This window comes from Hyperolius riggenbachi, chromosome 8, assembly GCF_040937935.1.
Source record: "Hyperolius riggenbachi isolate aHypRig1 chromosome 8, aHypRig1.pri, whole genome shotgun sequence".
Taxonomy (NCBI): Eukaryota; Metazoa; Chordata; class Amphibia; order Anura; family Hyperoliidae; genus Hyperolius; species Hyperolius riggenbachi.
This window is the reverse complement of record NC_090653.1, coordinates 127,114,364-127,134,694: the sequence shown is the minus strand read 5'-3', so window position 1 is coordinate 127,134,694 and position 20,331 is coordinate 127,114,364. Positions and strand designations below refer to the sequence as shown.

General features: G+C 43.9%; 1 protein-coding gene and 1 long non-coding RNA gene across 7 annotated transcripts in view; one reads left to right on the top strand and one right to left on the bottom strand.

The window, feature by feature from the left end:
* Window positions 1–10,249, bottom strand: part of LOC137529100 (uncharacterized) — a 31,538-nt gene extending 21,289 nt beyond the window's left edge. The window contains exon 1 of the long non-coding RNA XR_011023582.1: window positions 10,073–10,249. This is a non-coding gene — a long non-coding RNA (uncharacterized lncRNA). The remainder of the gene's footprint in view (window positions 1–10,072) is intronic.
* The window catches only part of IL1RAPL2 (interleukin 1 receptor accessory protein like 2), a 1,439,628-nt gene extending 1,425,878 nt beyond the window's left edge, over window positions 1–13,750 (top strand). For all 6 annotated transcript variants that reach the window (XM_068251064.1, XM_068251062.1, XM_068251061.1 and 3 more), the window contains one exon: window positions 9,683–13,750. In XM_068251064.1, the coding sequence (XP_068107165.1) occupies window positions 9,683–10,371 (689 nt within the window). In that variant the 3' untranslated portion in view covers window positions 10,372–13,750. The remainder of the gene's footprint in view (window positions 1–9,682) is intronic.
* The last annotated feature ends 6,581 nt before the right edge of the window (window positions 13,751–20,331 follow it).

Here is a 20,331-nt window from a genome sequence, read left to right as displayed (position 1 = left end):
TTCAAGGTCAGAGGCAGAGTGGAGGAGGGTGGCTGTGAAGGTGCAAGGGAGAAAGCGGCTGAAGATGCTGCACCTGAAGGCGGAAGAGGAGAAGGAGGGTGGTATTTCTTTTGTGTGCTGCTTTTCCTCTGGTGCTCTTCCCATTGCAGTTAGTGCCTTTTCTTCATGTGCCTTTGTAAGGCAGTTGTCCCTATGTGGGTGTTGGCCTTTCCACGGCTCAATTTTTGGAGGCAGAGAGAACAAATGGCATTGCTCTGATCTACGGCAGACACATTAAAAAAATTCCAAACCGCTGAGCCCCCCTGGGGTGATGGTACTATGATGGCATCAGCAGCTGACTTTGAAGGGCATGTTGGCTGGCTGTCCATAGGTGGCGATACATGGCGCAGGACATGGCCATCTGCTGTTTCTGACGACGAGCTTCCCCTGCTTCTTTCAGGAACTTGTTTCCTCCTACTCCTCTCTGACTTCCCCTCTGAACTGTCCCCCTGTTCATCTCCTCTATTGGGAACATACGTGGCATCCGTATCATCGTCATCATCATAATCATCCTGCCCAGCTTCGCTTGCCCCAGACACCTCCAAAACTGCACCAACAGCAGGTACTTCATCATCCTCCTCCTCACACGTTACGTCCATAGTGTCACCTAACTCAGACATATGAGGTGGTGTACCTTGCTTAGCGCCTTAATCTGGTTGTAACAATAATGGCTGTGCATCAGTGATTTCCCCACCAAATAACTCCTGTGAAGTGTCAAATGCAGCGGATGTGGTGCTTGTAGTAGTGCTGGTGGCTGTGGAAGATGAGGTGTTCTGTGTTAAATAGTCAACCACGTCCTGACAATCTTGGGAGTTGATGGGACGTGCCTTCTTCTGAGCATTGTACTTTGGTCCAGGGCCACACTAAATCACATCAGCACGACCTCACACAGACCTGCCAGATGATCCTTCCTCTGGGTCTGCCTCTACCTCTGCCTCTACCTGTTTTGTCTGTTTTGTCCATATCTGGGGGGGGGGGATGAAGTAAAAGGTATGCGCTGACTTGACTAATACAATGTGCAGTCACACAGGTGCAGTTAATAGGTATGCACGGAGTGGTATATCACACTGCATGCACTGACGTAGGTAGGTGGGTGCACTGAACACAATAGGTAGGTATATGCAGTGATGGGTATTACCAATGTGCACCTGTCACACACACACACAGGTACCGAGCAGGTAAAGTGACACTGCGTGCGCTCACGTAGGTAGTTGGGTGCACTGAAGTGAACTACAGGTAGGTATATGCAGTGATGGGTATTACAATGTGCACCTGTCACACACAGACAGGTACCGGACAGGCACAGTGACACTGCGTGTGCTCACGTGGGTAGGTGCACTCAGGGCCGGGCCGAGGCATAGGCTGGAGAGGCTCCAGCCTCAGGGCGCAGTGTAGGAGGGGGCGCACAATTCATTCACCTGTTATTCCTAATTGTGTTTGAAGCAGAAAGAAAAAAGAAAAGGGGATACATAGCAGTGACTGCAGCCAGATAACTAGAGATTAAGGTGTTGGGGAGGTTGTGGGCCCTGTGGCCCTCTTAGTGTAATAGCAATCAGTGTGTGATGGCTGGGGTGGGGGGGATGGAGGGGCGCACTTTGGTGTCTCAGCCTTGGGTGCTGGAGGACCTTGTCCCAGCTCTGGGTGCACTGAAGTGAACAACAGGTAGTAGGTATATGCAGTGATGGGTATTACAATGTGCACCTGTCACACACACACACACAGGTACCGGACAGGCTCAGTGACACTGCGTGCGCTCACGTAGGTAGGTGAGTGCACTGAACACAACAGGTAGGTATATGCAGTGATGGGTATTACAAATGTGCACCTGTCACACACACACAGGTACCGAGCAGGTACAGTGACACTGCATGCGCTCACCTAGGTAGGTGGGTGCACTGAAGTGAACAACAGGTAGTAGGTATATGCAGTGATGGGTATTATAATGTGCACCTGGCACAGCAGTAATTATACCACCAAGGGGCCAAAGGCAAGCTGCATCTGACTGACAGGGCTGTATATAATGCAATTGGGCCACACAAAAAAAAATAGATCACAAGAACACACACACACACACACACACACACACACACACACACAAAATAGATCACAAAACAAGATTAGCTCTCAAAAGAGCTGTTGAGGGGTGCTTTTTTTTAGCAATAAGAATCAGCAAGGAGCAAGCTAAGAAGCCTACAAGAGCCTAGCTAAGCTTTTCCTATGTGAGTCTGCACAGCAGCTCTCCCTTCTCTAATTAATGCAGGCACACGAGTGAGTGAAAAGCCTGACGCTGCCTGCCTTTTATAAGAAGGGGGGGGGGGGGGCTCCAGGAGGGAGTGTAGCCTGATTGGCTACAATGTGCCTGCTGACTGTGATGTAGAGGGTCAAAGTTGTTCTTAATGGAGAATTATGGGGGCAAATCGAACTTCTGCAAAATTCCGCCATTCGCGGGCGAACCGTTCGGGCCATCTCTATTTGTGGTGCGTTGCACAGTGAGTTTGGTGTGTCAGTGTGAAGCAGTACTCTAATTACACTCCCTGATTGATGTATACACATGCAAAATGTTTTAAAGCACTTTAGGCCTGCAATTTAGCATTCGATGTGATTTCTGCCCTTAAAACGCTGCTTTGCGTCAAATCCAGATTTTTCCCTGGGACTTTTGGCATCTATCGCACTCTGCCAAGCCCCCCTCCAGGTGTTAGACCCCTTGAAACATCTTTGCCATCACTTTTGTGGCCAGCATAAGTGTTTCTAGTTTTCCAAGTTTGCCTCCCCATTGAAGTCTATTGCGGTTCGCGAATGTTCACGCAATCCGAACTTTTGCGGATGTTCGCGAACCGTAAATTGGAGGTTTGGGCCATCTCTAGTTGTGTTGTGATATGATTTCTGAAAAGTCGCACCATGTGTTCAATGTGTGGAGCAATTATACAGTGAAGCATACAGTGAACGTATGCTTCACTGCCACTATAAATGCACACATTGCTCATTTAACGCACAGCATGCTGTGTGTTACTGCATTGGAACCCGCTGCACAGCACTCGATGTAAAAGCGCCATAGGAATATCACTTCATTGCGATGATATTGTACATTGCGATGCAACACAATGGACTTAGTGTGAAAGGGCTCTAATGCTGGATGGTCATGTGACCTCTGTTTTGGCACTTCAAAGAGAATGATTTCTCTCTGATTGGCTATAATGTGCCTGCTGACTGTGATGTAGAGCAGTGTTTCTCAACATTTTATTGGTATGTACCCCTTTTAAAGCCCTGTACTCACCAAGTACCCCCTAGCATAGTAAACATTAACACAAGTACCCCTTGACAAATATATATTTCATCGTAGTAAATTATAATTGGTTCTAAACTATTTCCAAGCATTTGCTATTGCTTTTAATTAGCTAAAACACTAATTTGGTGTTGTTTAAATAAGATTTATCATTTTCTAAAACTCTAAATGTGTTATTCTTGGTTAAGTTTATCAAGCCCGAGTACCCCTTGGAACCATCAGAAGTACCCGCTGGGGTACGCGTACCACACGTTGAGAACCTAGGATGTAGAGGGTCAAATTTGACCCTCATGATGCACTATGGGGGCGAACCGAACTTCCGGAAAAGTTTGCGGTTCTCCGTGATTGCGAACCCCGAAAGTTCGCTGGGAACCGTTCGCTGGCAAACAGTTATGGCCACACAACCTGCACAGTGTAAAAGGGCCTATAGTATATGCTATTTGTACCGCTTAAATGGTGTGTGATTAGTGCTGGGCATCAGAACTTCTAACATGTCCTAAAAACATCAACATTCAACCATATGTGATCTTCCCTTAAAATACATAGTCTTAAAAAATAATCTTACTACAATGTGTTTACGGAACACTGAATTCAGCAAGGAGGTATAATTCAGCAAAGAGTAAAAAAAACAAAGGGATAAAGATTTACACCTCCATCTTTGCATATGAAGCGCAACAGCAACAACAGAGTTGCATTAAGTACTGTAATAATAGGTTGCCCTAGGCTCGTCTTGACAAGAATTGTGCTGTCCCAAATGTTAAGAACAATTCTTTTGTGATAAAAATACACTGCAAGAACACAGAATCCTTTTCACACATCTTTAGAGACTATGAATATCTAATCAAATCTCTCCATCTCTAACAATGATGCCTTGGCGTACTGATCTTGATTTCAAGCACTGGGAGAGATGAATCTGTATGGCAAAATGTCCCAGATATTTATAAATCTGAAAGCCCTTTCAAGTATTACCTTTTGACAATTTTAGCTCTTTTAAGCCTTGAGAACAATTTCTTACAAAATGTATCAATCTGTAACATAGAAGCAACTGTCAGGCATATTTACCATTGTTATAGTGATCATGTCGCATAAACCATATCAACTAGCAGGCATTTCTGGATTTGGCATGTGTACCAGTGTTTTGGTTTTGCAACAATTATTTATTTTTTTGGTCAGTGTTTTCACCACAATTTCCCTTTTACAGTATGCAAAAATGGCTTATGTGTAATTCACAAACTGTTCATTACAAATCATATCTTTCACACAATGGGCTTGATTAACAAAAGCGTGATATCATGCCTGCGCTATGCTTTGCACGCGGCTTACTGCGGTTAAAGGTTTACGGGCGCTATGACAAAGCTTTGCACGCCTTAATGTTCCTGTGTGCACACAAAAATGTACTGTAGCGTGCGCACATGAACGTTAACGCACGCAAACCTTTGTCATCACGCCCGTAAAGCGCACGTGAAGCATAGCGCGGGCGTGATAAGCATTATCACGCTTTTGTGAATTAAGCCCAATATGCATTATGAAACCCATTCTGAACTTAACCCTTAAAGATGTTCCTTGTCTGTCTTCTGTTTGCTCACAGTTCCGGTTTCTCCATGCAGATTGTTCATGTTTGGTATGTGTTAGGGTCCTCTTCCAATAGGAAACTCAATCACATGCAAATTGTGCTGCAATGCAGTTGTGTTTCCTTCTATTTCCACTACCGTGATATGGCCACGATTGTGCCGTGTGTCATCGGGCGTAAGGCATGATTGTGACTGGAGGAAAAAAAAAACAGCAGGAAAATAGTTTGAATTGTTGATTGCAGGGGAAAATCGCATAGTGGTGCAATTGCTATGCAATTTTCCTGCACTCTTACTTTATAACAAACAAAAAATTCTGCAGGCTGGCGATTGTGGTTCGGAGAAAATTGAATTGCTAGGGGAAAAACAGCACCCTGATTTACATATTAATTGTGGGCGTATGTTGATTAGGGGAGAAAGGGAAAAAAAGGCACAGGGTGAATTTTGAAGGTGAAATTTCGAAATGTCATTTATAACAATGGTTTTTATCGATTCTTCATTTTATCTCCATTAGAATAATAAATATGGCTAAATAACAATATTAAAAGGGCAAAGGGTGAAGCTGAAATAAGCATGAACAATAAATTATGTTGTACAGGTATATGGTGCACCAAATTAACATCAAAACATATTTACAGTGGTAATGACGATAGTAAAACACTGGTAAATGTTACCACTATTTTACTACAACTAAACCTAACCCTTCTCTCACAAAGAACCCTCCCCCCTCAGTTGCATAATCCTTCCTGATACCTAACCCTTAGACCCCCCTTCCTCTTGCCTAACGCTAAGACCCTCCCTTCCTGATGCCTAACCCTAAGACCCTTCCTTCCTGATGCCTAACCCTAAGACTAACCCTAAGACCCTTCCTTCCTGATGCCTATCCCTAAGACCCTCCCTTCCTGAAAAAAAATCTTAAGGAGAGAGAAGGCTCTTGGTCCTATAGAGCCTTCCTGGTCCCCTCCATTGAGTGCTGGCTGTCCCGTTTGAATCCCCACGCTGCAGGGGACTTTGGAAGTTTTCGGAATCCGAGTCCTTCCGAAGGCGGCTGCATACTGTGCTCATGCGTGTGCAGTATGGCATGGCCTGCCTTCGGGAGCACTTGGGCTTCTGAAGACTTTCAAAGCCTCCTTTGTGGCAGAGAGAGAGCAAAATCTGAGCAAATTGGGTGAATAATGCTACCGGGGAGCCAGCGCTGGAACGGGGACTGAGAGAAGAGCCGGAATGCTCTATAGGACCCTGAGCCTTTCCTCTCCTTAGGTTAAGTATTTTGCTGAGGTTTTTTTTAATCGATTCCCAATGACTTTAAACCCACCCTTCTTGATGCCTAACCCAAAAACCCTGCTTTCTAATGCTTAACCTTAAAACCCCCTTCCTCTGCCGCAAATAACAAAAATTAAAAAAATGATGAATTTCTAAAACAGTACATTTCACAATGATAATTTACAAGATGATAATTCTCAAAACAAATTCAAAAACAGTAATTTTCTAACGGTAATTTTCAAAACCAAAAATTTTGGTTGTGAAAGCTTGATTTCGCTATTTATCGGGGGCCCAAAGTTCTGCTTTTGGTGCCCAATAGCCAATATTTTGCATTAGCGTCTCTGGGGTGCCCAAATAGTCCATTTTCTACAGGTACCCACATTTCCTGCTTCCTAATTGTGGCGCTGTAGCCTGTAGCAATCGGCTAAATGGGCTTGATCCGATTTTTGGATTGAATCGTGCCTAGTGCAAAAGGGCCCTTATTAGTTTTTATACCATGTCCTTGGGCAAGTTAAATCATGTCGACAATTCTCTTATAGTTGACATATACTGATTAACTGACACAATCATGCTCATGCGACGCATGTTTGCAGCTGTGCATGTAACCGTGATTTAGCTACTTCAACAATAGATTCCTTCTGGTATTTCCATTATTTTGTCCACCCCTTATAGGTCAATGGCAACAACTTAGTGGAAGTAACATCAGTAATGAGAGAGTTTCTGAAGGTTTAACGCTAATTAAAGGTTATGGTTCATTTCCATATTAAAATATACTGCTTATAAAACGCAGTCCCTTTTTAGAACATGGCGCACTTAATAAATATCCTTCTATTTGATCCACGTCCCCGTCTGCCACATTACAAACACCTGCAATTTATATTGAGATCAGGAAATTGATGTTTGTGTTGGAGGGCTCACATAGTGAGTTTCCTTTGAACATACTAATTTAAGGTATCTGTAGTGGTTGATTACATCAGCACATGGTAATTTCAAGTCTCTTTAGGGCTTGATTGGACAGTCCTTTTCAAAGTTAAGTTCACGACTGTGTAATTATAGGTTTCAGCCACACGAGGGTGTGTGTTATTGTTCTGCTGTTGTAATTGGAGCCTTGTTCAAGCACAGCATCCTTTCTACCTTTGTTACTTGGCACTAAACATGACAGCTCCGCTTAGCTAGCAGCAGAGGGAAAATAGTCAAGTCACAATATATCACTCATACCTTCTCCTAAGCCAAACTCATTAAAATGAACACCACGGCAGGAAAATATATTGCATGTAATTAGCAGAATTATCAAAACGCTACCATTGCGGGATCTGAGCAGCGTGCCAAAGAACTTTGTAGGCTGCTGGAAATTTTGTGTTCGTTTCACAGCCGTGAATGGAAAATTACAGTTTTTCCTGCCATTCTATTGTCAGCCCGCTATGCAGGAAGGTAAATATTAATATCAAGCACATAAATGTCTGGGAATCATTTTTCTCATACTGGAGGGCTGCTATGCAAACATTAAATATAAAACTTGTTTAATTGTAATACAGAAGTAAGGTATTGATGGCATTTCTGGTTCATGGAGCTTCATATGCAATGGATAGCACAGAATAAAAACTACTGTAGAGGTGTTGCCCAGCGCAATTATCGGTCATTTTACTTTCTAATTTGCTTCCGCAAACTGACACCTGTTATAGGCTGAAAGCTCATTTTTATAGAGGCAGTTATAGTATATTAAAGAGAAACCGTAGCCAAGACTTGAACTTCATCCCAATCAGTAGCTGATACCCCCTTTTACATGAGAAATCTATTCCTCTTTACAAACGGATCATCAGGGGGCTCTGTATGGCTGATGTTCTGGTGAAACCCCTCCCACAGGAAACTGTGAGGACCATGGTCCTGGCAGTTTCCTGTCTGTGAACCATGTTGCATTGTGGGAAATAGCTGTTTACAGTTGTTTCCAACTGCCAAAAAAACAAGCAGGAGCTACTTCCACTGACATCACTTTCCAGCAGTAAAAATGTCACCACGTGATAAATGTCAGAATGCAAATCAGGGAGAGGAAATAGTTTACAATGGGCAAACACTGACTAAATCATTTATACATAATTATTATAAAAATTAAGCACTTTTTTTTATTACATTATTTTCACTGGAGTTCCTCTTTAAGACAGGGGCATTACTAGGACCCCAGAAGATCTGGGGAACCTTTAGGCACCAAAGAGAGAGAGTATTATGTGCAGAGAGTATTGTGTGGCACGGACTGGCGACTTTGTCAAAAAGACTGTCCACCATAACATGAATAGGTAAAGTGCCCACCTCAAACATCAATATCATGCACTGCCAAACAGCATACATAAGCAGCATGTACCCACAAACAACATACTTAGGCAGGCACAAACACCATGATTAGAAGGTTTGTACCACAACAAACTCAATTAGTTACTGTCTTGTGCCAGTTAACATAATCCGGCAGCATGTACCTGCCAACTAACATTATTAGGCAGCATGTTGTCCCAAACTACATTATTAGACAACTAGTCTACCTAAGCCCATTTAAAAACGGACTCTAGGTAGTGATATTACCGCCGCTCCATGTTAGTGCGCATGTGCGCAACCGCCGTGCGCGCACGCCTGTCGCGCACCCGTTCGCCCGGCTCCCTGGCCCTTGCTCCTGTTACAACGGTTGACTGTACTGCGCACATGCGGAGTACAGAAAACCACGGACACACAGACCGGGAAAGATGATGACACAGGGACAGTTAGGTTTTATTATAGAGGATATACATTCTCCACCCAAAAATGTAATTAAGCAGCATAATATATTGTAGAGAGTCCAACCTCAAATATTATAATTAGCCAGAGCCCCCCGCCCTCCCCAAAAATATATAATTGAATTATGTAAAGTGTCCTTCCATACACGATTAGGCAGGGTGCCCCCCAAAATATTGGTGTTCAGTGGGTACTGCAACAATTCCCCATACACCATACTAACTACTGTATATAACTGCCTTTGTGTTCTAGTAGAGGTCTGCCGGAGGGTCTGAAGAAACAGGCTTTGTTCCACTCTCCTATCCACTCTCTGTCCTACAAGCAGAGAGGCAACCCCACCCCTCCAGTTTTTTTTAGGGTTGCTTGACAGTGCAAAAAGATCCTATTGCAGTACAAAAAGGATCTTACAACTAAACCTTGTCCTTCGAAGGCTATGTTCACAGCGGACATTGAATTGCATTCCCTGTGATGGCAGGAACAGATCGGGAAAGCGGCACCGCACATTATGCTTGCCTTGTGTACGGTACAGTGAAGCATACAGTAAATGAAAAGTATGCTTCACTTTTACTGTTAACGTTATACCACAATGCGCCCATCACACTGTAAATGGTGCATAGGTGGAGCATTGCAGTGTGGCAAGCCACGTTACAAAGCGTCAGTTACACCGCATCGCTATGCACCACTGTGCACATGGCCTAAATAATATGTTTAACAAAAGGTTCCTTAGACCATATGCTACCTTTTCATGGCATACCATTCTTGTTTCTTTCAGCCTACATGGAAGACCTTGCACGATGTGTGGAGCAGAGCAGACGACTGATCATCGTCCTGACCCCAGATTATGTCATCAGACGAGGGTGGAGCATTTTTGTGCTGGACAGCAGACTACACAATATGCTGACGAATGGGGAGATCAAAGTTATTTTAATTGAATGCACCAACCTGAGGGGTAAAGTAAACTACCAAGAGGTGGAATCCCTAAAGCACGCCATCAAACATCAGTCACTCATTAAGTGGAATGGTCCAAAAAGCAGCAAACTCAATTCGAAATTTTGGAAGCGTTTAGTCTATGAAATGCCTGCAAAAAAGAAAGAAGTTCTATCCAGGCAACATGTCATGGATAGCGGCGAACAGAGTCTTTTTGGAGACCTGCAAACTCTACCTTCCATTGCTGTAACAGGGACATCTGGCACGCTGGCACCCTCTCAAGAAATTTCTGCTTACCACCATGCAGAGGCCATGCAAATGAGACATTTCTGCAGGGCTTATGAGTATGAGAAACCGCCTTTGCCGGTAGCACCTATAGGCAATCACCATACATACTGCAACATACCCTTAACACTGCTCAATGGACAGTTGAGCCACAACAGTGTGGTGAAGGACCCACAGGAGTACCATGGCAACAGCACACTGATACCTATTACTTCAAGAGAGCTTGGCATTTCCAGTGATATCTGGTAACACAATGTAAAGCCTTGACTTGTTTTCTTGCTTCTAATCAAGCTCTCAAGATGATTTAATGAACCTTTGAATTCCTACCACAGGGGTGCCAAAAGAAGCTTTGAAGCAATGGCACAAATTACTCAGTTTTCTACTGGAACATTTTGTTTACAACATTCAGATATTGATAACTTTTTTTTTTTGTATTTATTTAGTTTCAAGATAGGTTAAAGAAGAATTACAATGTAAATGTTTAAGTGCTAAGTCAGGAAAGACAAAAAAATACCATATAATTATTTTAGACTAGATGTTGGAATCTGACGAACTTAAGTACGGTATTCGAAGATGTGACTATTTATATATATTTAAAACAAAAATCAGTACCTTTGAAATGAGTCAAAAAAGGTTTAATATTGTTCATTTATTTTAAACTTCTAATTATGCAAATGTCATAGCACATTCTGAGTTTTGTTTCTTTTTTGTAAAGGAAGGACTGTGTGGTTAGGGGTGGGTGCACCTCTTGTGAGCCTGTCACGTGTCCATAATATTCAGCCAATAAAAATGCACAATAAGTTCCTCACATGAATGAAATCCTTCAGTCCTAGAGAGGAATAGACTGGGGAGGTCTCCGGAAGTGAGAGTGAGATTTTTACCACACCGATCTGTTTTGTGTCATTCAAGCACAACATTATTACACACGTGGGAAGCATGATTCTATTTTATTTTTTTAAACACTGCATTATCAACAAGTATGGAGCACTGTTCTAGTTAAAACACGCACTATATGAAAAGATCTCCTTGAGAAATAAATAAAAGAAAAACTACATATTCTGCTGTCCGATGCATCACTCAAGATATTTTAAAGCCAAGTGTCTAAAGAGCCAGAGCTATACATATTTGTTATTGGTTTACCTCTGCTACATGGCATCGCTGGGTCAGTTAACTTAAAGAGAAACCGTAACCAAGGATTGAACTTCATCCCAATCAGTAGCTGATACTCCCTTTCCCATGATAAATCTTTTCCTTTTCTCAAACGGATCATCAGGGGGTTCTGTATGGCTGATATTGTGGTGGAACTTCTCCCACAGTGTGATGTCAGGACCATGGTGCTGACATCACACTGTGGGATCCTTGATGCATTGTGGGAAATAACAGCTGTTTCCAACTGCCAAAAAAGCAGCATCTCCTTCCACAGACATCACCTGCCAACAGTAAAAATGTCGGCATGTGATAAATTTCAGAATGCAAGTCCGGGAGAGGAAAGATTTTACAATGGGCAAACACTGACTAAATCATTTATACATAATTATTGCAAAAATTAAGCACTTTTTTTTCATAATGTTTTTTTCACTACAGTTCCTCTTTAAGAAAGCCATACATTTAGGTATGAAGGGCAGATTCCACCAAGAGACAAATCTCTCTCTGTTTGAATCTGATTAGGGAGAGATCTGTCGGCTGCCCATACACCGCAGGCCGGTTCCCGATCAATTTAATGCTGAAATCAATTAGGAATCGGCCTTGCAATGCAGCATCTGCCGCCTCACCGGCCTGACGCTGTCCCCCAATGTCAAATGAGCCCTGTGCCTGCCGCAGTATAGTTTACCTGTCCATGTCTGCCGCTGGCCCGAGCTCCGTCTGCAATCCGCACACACGCAACCACATTACTCCAGCAACCACGTGGGGCAAGTGTATGTGGATTACCGATGGAGCCCTGAGCCACCTGCGGACACAGACAGGTAAAGTATAGTGCACCAGGAGGGTACATTTGACATTAGTGCGGACAAAGCAGGGGCCTCCGTCGCGTTCGTCGCTCATCCTGGTATTGCACGCCATTACCGCTGCTCACCCGGTCAGCCATGACAGCCTGACATCTTGCAGCATATCCAATCGATACATGCAACACATTTCAGCCTGAAATTGGTTGCATCGTCGATCAGGCATGCTCTGAATGATTTTCAGTCAATTCGATAACTATTATCGAATCGGATGGTTGTTCGGCCGCCAAGTCAATAGATGTATGGCTGTCTTTACGGCTCTTTTCAACTTAAACTTTTACTCCAAGCAGTTTTTTTTTTCACCGCAATTTCGTGTGAACTGTTATTTTCAATTAATTGCATTTTCTCAATGGTTTGTGGAATGAATGCACATGCTGCGTTTATGTTTTGGGAAAAAGCTGAATCGGTGGAAAAGAAGCAAAGTGATTACCTCTGTGTTTAGAGAACCATCACCAGATCCAAGAATCCTGATCCTAGAAATTAGTTTGGAATGACTGCAGTGGAAAAGGGCCCATAGGGCTAGATGCAGTACACTGCGTAAAGTTGCCGAACACAAAGGTCGCACAGCAATTTTACCAATACTACCAGCGGAGTACTGACCATTAACCCGTTAGTGTTACGGGAGCTACTGTGCATTGTAACACGCATTAGTTTAGCAACGTGCACAGGTTAATGGTTACTAACAGGTTAAAGGGCAGTGCTCCACTGGCGGCAATTATAATGAAATTGCCATGACAGCAACTTTACGCAGTTGACTGCATCTGGCCCATACTCTTATATTTAAGAAAGCAACTTCCCAAGTTCCCATTTACTATAGTTGAAGTGGAGCTCCAGACAAAAGGGGTTTTTGAAGTTAGCTACCAGAATAGTTGTAACTTCCAGCTGGTTTTTGTTGCTGTTTGTGAGAGTTTGTCAAATGTTCCCATATTCATCTCCTGGCCAACTAAGAAAAAAATTAAAATAAGCTAAAGCCTGTAACTTTAAAAAAATGGCATACTTATGTAAGTATGGGGAAGCCTGTGGATGCTGCAGAGGCTTCACCGATCGCCGCGACCCCTCCACTGTTGGCTGGGACTATCTTCCTCCTCGCAGCCAGGCTCCACTCCATGCACTGCACAGTAACACCATACTACTACTGCTGCACAGACGTGGGACGTACATTGTGCCTGTGCACTGCTGCCGTGCTCATATATGTAAGGGAGATTTTAACGTCAAACATTGGTTAGTGGGCCCCAGAGCAGTGCACAAGGGGGTGTAGGGTTACAGGTACCCTTGAACCAGGCATTACAGGCTACTGCCTGGAGTGCCATTGGTCCTGGGGGGTGCCTTGCCCCTGATAAAGCCCAGCCCCCTTAACTAAGCCCTGCCCCCAAATATCCTATGCCTCTCTGTACTCCAGCACTGGACTCCAGCGGAGAGGTGAGAGCACAGCTTCTGCTGCACTATACTCTGCATGTACACGGCAGGGCAGGAAAGGGGTGTTCAATGAAATGCGACAGGATCAGCGAGTTGTTTGCATTTCAGGGACTCAATGTATTATGCATCCACCCTATACAGCACATGGTTTATATTCTCTAGTGTGTGGTGTTTTGTTGTTGCTGGTTTCTTCTTTGGGGGGGGGGGGGGGACTTTTTGCCTGGAGTGACAAAAAGTCTAGAAAGGCCCCTGAACCCACATATATAGCTGTGAGTCTGTATGGAATGTTTCTTCTCATTTCATGTTTTTTGACAATTGTCACAAGAACAAATGGAGGAATGAAGAACTATCAATGGTCTATAAGACTCAAATGATTCAGAGTTGATGCAGAATTATGCATGTTTAGTATGCAAATTCAATTCCACTCTAGCAGACTGATCACTATGGTATACTCTGATATATAGCAATGCTAGTGGCCGCCCTCACACCTACTTTGCATGGGACATATGATTGCTCATTTAAGCCCTGTGTGGCTATATGAGCATGTGGAGTATGTTGCTAGTAGCAACACGCTCTGTAGGTAGATGTATGGGTTCATTGTGGCTTCATCTACAGTGTGTTACATACAGCTATCGTATTGCATTACTTCCATGAAGAACAGACCATTTTAAAACAGACAACACTTTGCCACATTTGCAGACTTCACACTTTCGTACTACAACAAACCCCAGTTGCTGAGCCAAGATCTGTTTCACACATTCTTTATATGATCTCACAGCAACACATCCGATTCCAAACTTCATTGTTTGCCATTTTCCACACTATGTTTTGATCTGAGTAGTGGCAGAGATGTAACATGGGCTGCCTAACACAAATGATTCATCAAGTACTATGCCCGATACACTTAAAGTGAACCTGTAAGGAGAAAAAAAATACAATTTAGATACTAAACCCAGTAGAGGGAAGCCTCTGGATAATCCAGATAGGGATGCTCATTCTAATTCCGCAGAATTGAAATTTGAAGTCCAAAAAAGGTAATCAAAAAAATGGAAAATCAAAAAATGGAAAATCTGAAAAAATGGAAATTGGCATTGGTGGAAATCTGAATTTCCGTGGAATCGGAAATGACCATCCCTAATTTTCCCAAGTCGTCTTTGGCACCACTTTTGCTGGCCCGGGAACCTCTTTGTGGCCGCACTCCTGTCCATGTACGTTTGCAGTCTGGAGCATAACAATAACCCCCATGAACCCCGGGAGTGAAGATTAGGGGGCCCGCTACTGTATTAATATGCAAAGCGTCAACAGAATGTTGTATATTACTTGCTTCTGGCCGCTGGACATGCAAGCACTTTACAGTGTATTACTATGCGACTCCCAATGTAACATGACATGCAGGCACAGGAGTTGAATGGTGATTGGCTGTATGGCGCTTGTACACTGTAGAGGAGTGAGGAGGACCTTCCCGTCACCAGAAGCAATGTATAACGCTTTTGCTGCCGCTCTGCATGTTAACACAGGAGCGGGCACCCGGGCCACCATGATGGAGGGTAAATACACTTTGTGATGGGGCAGCCGACAGACCTCTTCTGGGGGTCCTGGCACAATGTAGTTGTGCCCCTACACTCACACATCCACAGCCAGTGTCGGACTGGGAGGTGGGAAAACTGAGAAAATCCACCTGCTGGCAAAGCAGCAGTAGCCCTATGTTATCACTCCCAATAGAAACCTGCAGCAAATCTTCACTGTGAGCAGCCACACCTGATTACTGCTGGCCAGCAAGTGGATTTCCTCAGCTTTTCCACCTCCTAGTCCGACACTGTCCGCAGCTATACTGTGTATACGCGAGTGTGGTCCACCTCTGTGCAGTGTCATTAAGCCGCTCATGCCCAGCATTTACCTCATGATTGCACAAGAGCTTTCATGCTTCTGAGCCTGCCTGGATGATACTCGCGCATGCACAGTATGTCAGCACTCATGGATGGGAGCATGGCTGCGAAGAGGAAAAGGTACCCAGCCAGCAGCCATGGGGCCGAGGAGGACATGGGAAAGACTATCCAGAGGCTTCTGCCTACTGGGGTAAGGTATCTAGCTTTATTTTTCTTCTCACAATTCCAGTTTGCTTGAAGGTTTACTGATTTTATAACCAGCTGCCAGAAGATGAAGGTTTACTGTGAGATATTCTCAGGACTCCTTTTCACCCTCTTGATCGATAAAGCAGTGACTATGTTCATATTGCTCATATCAAACAAATCATGTTGTGCTCGCTCTAGCATTCTGGTCACTGACGTTCCTACTATGTAGCCTCCTGAAAGGTGATGAAAGGCAATCAGGAAATTTGGGCACCTGTGGCTAGTAGACAATTTGGGTGCCACCATAGGCGCTAATGCAAATATTGGTAATTGGGTGCCAAAAGCAAAAATTTGGGCACCCGATAAATAGTGGGTGCCAGGCCCATCCAACCAAAATTTTTTGTTTTGAAAATTATTGTTTTGAAATTTATCATTTCTCAAATTTTTCGGTACTTATCCGTTAGCCGGGCGCATCCTCTAGGTGGCGACAAAACTCCACCAGAGTTACATCTTTCCCTACTATCCATGTCGGCCTGGAGGAGGAATAGTAATCAGCGCCACCTGCTGGATGCGCCCGGCTAACGGATAAGTACCAATTTTTCAATGTATTGTTTTTAAAAAGTTATCATTTTTTTAAATGTATTGTTTTTGAAACTAATCCTTTTTTGTATTTACCTTATTGGAAGGAGGAAGGGGAACTTTAAGATTAGGTATCAGGAAGGGGGGGATGTGTTTAGAGTTAGGCATCAGGAAGGGGGGTTTTAGTGTTAGGTGTCAGGATGCTGCTTTACACTGCAGAGTACAGCAATAGCTCTTACTTTATGTATTGACTTTAAAGATGCATTAAACAAAAAAAAAATTCCATAGGTTAATTCACAAAGTCTTTTAAATGATTTTTGACGTGTGGCTTACCTTTGCCAGTGCTACTTGTTTTGTTTTGGAAACCCATATGTGCCCGGATACCATGTGAAGAATTGTGAAATCTCCTGAAAAACCAATTAAAGGAATACTATCGATGTATGCATTTATTTTTAAATGCTGTACGTTGTAGCACACATTAGGGCAAGTACTAGGAGCAATTTGATTCCTCACACAGCTGTTCCTCTCAGCTGTAAAATCCTCCGTCAGTTTTGGCGTCAGTGTTGGATACAAAATGTATCTAATACTGACGGCTCCCAGAGGGCTAGACCATGTCTCTGCAAAGGGGAGATGCTATCAACTCCTCAGTTTATAGTTTAATTATCACCTTGCTGAAAGAATCTTGTTGATATGGTGGTAAGGGGTTAAAGATTCTAGCAATGTGTGTTTATTATCTTTGCTTCTCTTTACTGATAAAGATACTAATAATGCTAATTGTAGACAGTGGTCTGCCCCTCTCAGCAGCTTGTAAAGTGGATGCAGCCTGGAGTGAATCGCCTCAAGCAGGCAGCCAGTCTGAGTGTAAACACAGACTACTGTTATAGCTTGTTATATTCCAGCAATATTACAGCTCATTTAGTTACCTGTTACCACCTCAGATCAGCCTATTTCTCCTCATGTCTGCTGCATGCTGTGAGTGACACAGTGAAATATATTTGTGAGCTGTGTGACAGAGTAACCAAGCAGCTCAGGGTGACCCAAACTACTATGAGCTGTGTGAGAAATGAATTTTTAAGCAAGGATAGCGACAGAGAGACCTGGGTGAATAAATAAAGTGGCCCTAGCACTTGTGGTAATGTGTACACTAATATAGAGTATTAAAAAGTTGTTTCAATCGATAGTACTCCTTTAAGCATAAAGCTCCTGCTCAACTTGTCTGAAGAATGCTTTTTGCCTTTCCTTAAAGTGGATCCGAGATAAACTACTCATTCCATAATTGTGTTCCTTTCATATAGTTTATAGGGCATTCCTCAAGCCAAATACTTTTTTTTGTTTTGTTTTAATACTCTAATTCCCTATAAACTAAACAAGCCTCACCCACAGCTCCTTTTGTGCCTTGGCATTGTAGCAAGGGCTTATGGGAGCTCAGTCTGGGCAGGAGGAGGTTACTAGCCATTGATTTCAGAGGAAGAGGGGAGGAGGGAGGAGGAGAGGGGACTGAATTTACACACAGGCAAGCTGATAGCATCTCCAGCCCTCAGCCTGTGACAATGTGACAAACAGAATATGGCTGCCCTCATTGTATCACAGGAATAAATAATCATAAACATTTAAGGTGGCCATACACTGGCCCGATTCGCTGCCGTTTCGACAGCAGATTCGATCACTGGGATCGAATCTGCTGCCAATCGTTCGCGCTACACGCCGAATTTCGATCCTTTTCGTCCAATCCCGTCGATCGCTCCGTGCGGAAAATTAGCGTCGATTGCCCGCGGGTAGGGAGCGCGTCGCTAGCGGCGTTCGAGTACCCGACGACCGACGCAATAGAGCCGCATACATTACCTGCTCCGCCGGCACGTCTACGCCCGGTCACCGCTGCTCCGTGTCCGCGCTGGTCTCCGGCATGCTTCAGTTCCTCCTGCCCGGCAGGAAGTTTAAATAGTAGAGGGCGCTCTACTGTTTAAACTTCCTGCCGGGCAGGAAGAAGTAAAGCATGCCGGGGCCGGAGACCAGAGCGGAGACGGAGCAGCGGTGACCTGGGGACTGGAGTCGCGCCGGCGGAGCAGGTAATGTATGCGGGCATGCGGGCGGGGGGAGCGGCGGCAGCACCACCACCACAACAGATTGTGAACGGTTTCAGGCTGAAATCGGTTCACAATCTGTTTGCAGTAAAGGTAGCCACACGATCCCTCTCTGATCAGATTCGATCAGATAGGGATTTGTCAGTTGGTCGAATCTGATGGCAAATCGACCAGTGTATGGCTACCTTTATAGCTGTTTGCAGCTAGATATGCTGTGTAAATTTTATCTAAACTTTAGATAAGATATATAGACAAGTTACTTGTTATAGTTAGTTTTTCATCTCGGATCCGCTTTAATCCTCCCTGTTAAATTCTAGTGTCCGCCCTCCCAGACACACTGAACTATTGGTCAGCTACTCCAGTCTTTGAAACTCTTCTCTCTGCTCTTTGCTGGCTACTGCAATCATGATTCTGAACCATTACAAACATAAATAGAAAATACAGGGACAATTTATTCAGTGTACACTTTTAGCATTTGTCTGCAGTCCAAGTACTATATTTCTTTAACATGGTCTTAATTTCATATGTGTATACGATTCCTGTCTACTCTATTTCTGGCTGCTGAGAGATGCATCTGCCAGTAACAGTATGGTAGTATTATCTCCACATTAAAAGGACACAGAGTTGTGCTCTTCTATATTTTTTCAGTAAAAGGGTATATCTGGCCATGGAGTGATTTAGAGTGAAATATATGGCGACATGCTACAGAAAATGCCAGCAATAGGACTGACAATTAAAGCAATATCTGAAGCCTTCAGGTGTGTCAATATCATAGTTTTACAATTGCAATGATAATCAAGCACGACTTAATGCAGAGATGGTGTCTCTGTGTCCCTCTTAAGTTCAGGTAAAAGTTTCTAGTACTTTGTTGAAGTGGGACTATGTGTGTGTATTTAGGTGATATACATATTACTCAGTGTAAAATTGTAATTATTATGATTTGCTGTCACATTGATGCCTGAGCTGAAACATGCGTGACCCAAGAAATCGGTTTGCTAATAAAGGTGTCATCTTAACTGAGCGATCTTCAGTTTTTCACTTGATGGAATTGCTTCCCTGAGGGATGGATGCCTGACTATGTGGCAACGTGAGAAAGATTGACCATAAACATATGAGAACATTCATTCAACTAATAACCACCCCTGTGTGCTAACACCCCTCCCCACACACACAAAAGCACTGCAAAACTTCTCCCCACCCTTCCCGCTCTTAGTCTGTCTGTGCTGCTCCTGAACCCCCGCCTCCAGATCTTGTAAGAGTAGCGTCAGCGGAGTGTGATACTTTACCTGCTTCCAGTGGCGGGACAGGTTCTCCTCACTACTTTCTTCAGTGCAGCTGTGCTCTGTACAGCCTGACTCTTTTCCTTGCATGTCATGTGACATGCATCAGGAGCTGCAAGAAGATTGATTCTGTGGTCTGGAGTTACATTGAAAAGGAGTGAGGAGAACCTATCCCAGAATAAGGTTAAGTATGACGCTCCGCTAATGCTACCCTGCACCTCACCACAGGAGCAGCCCCGTTGGCTGGGGTTGCTGGGGCTATTGTCACCCCTGCACTCAACCTGACCATTTTCAATCAGACAGGATAAAATCTTCTATAAAAGTACACATGTATAGGAAGAGAAATAAAGTACCGTATATTCTGGCATATAAGACTACTTTTTAACCCTTGAAAATCTTCTGAAAACTCAGGGGTCGTCTTATACGCCGGGGTGTCATTAATGCCGGGTGATACGCGATGCGCATACGTGACATGCTAATGTTTACGCAATGCTGATACGTGATGCGTGTATGGGACATGGTGATGTTTAAATACTAAGTGATGGAGATTCAGTGGTCGCTGCATATGCTGGGGGGTAGCTCACAGCTCCCGCTGCAAGGTCTGGGATGCCCAGGGTATAGAAGATATTGCGCTGTGCCCATAAAACACCCCTCTTCCACCCATCTGGCCCATCCTATCCTGTTGCACCACTCAGATCACGCCGCTGAGGACTGTAGTGAAGCGGCGCAGGCGCACATGTACGAGATCTGACAGGCGGAAAAAGGAGGTAAATAGGATACA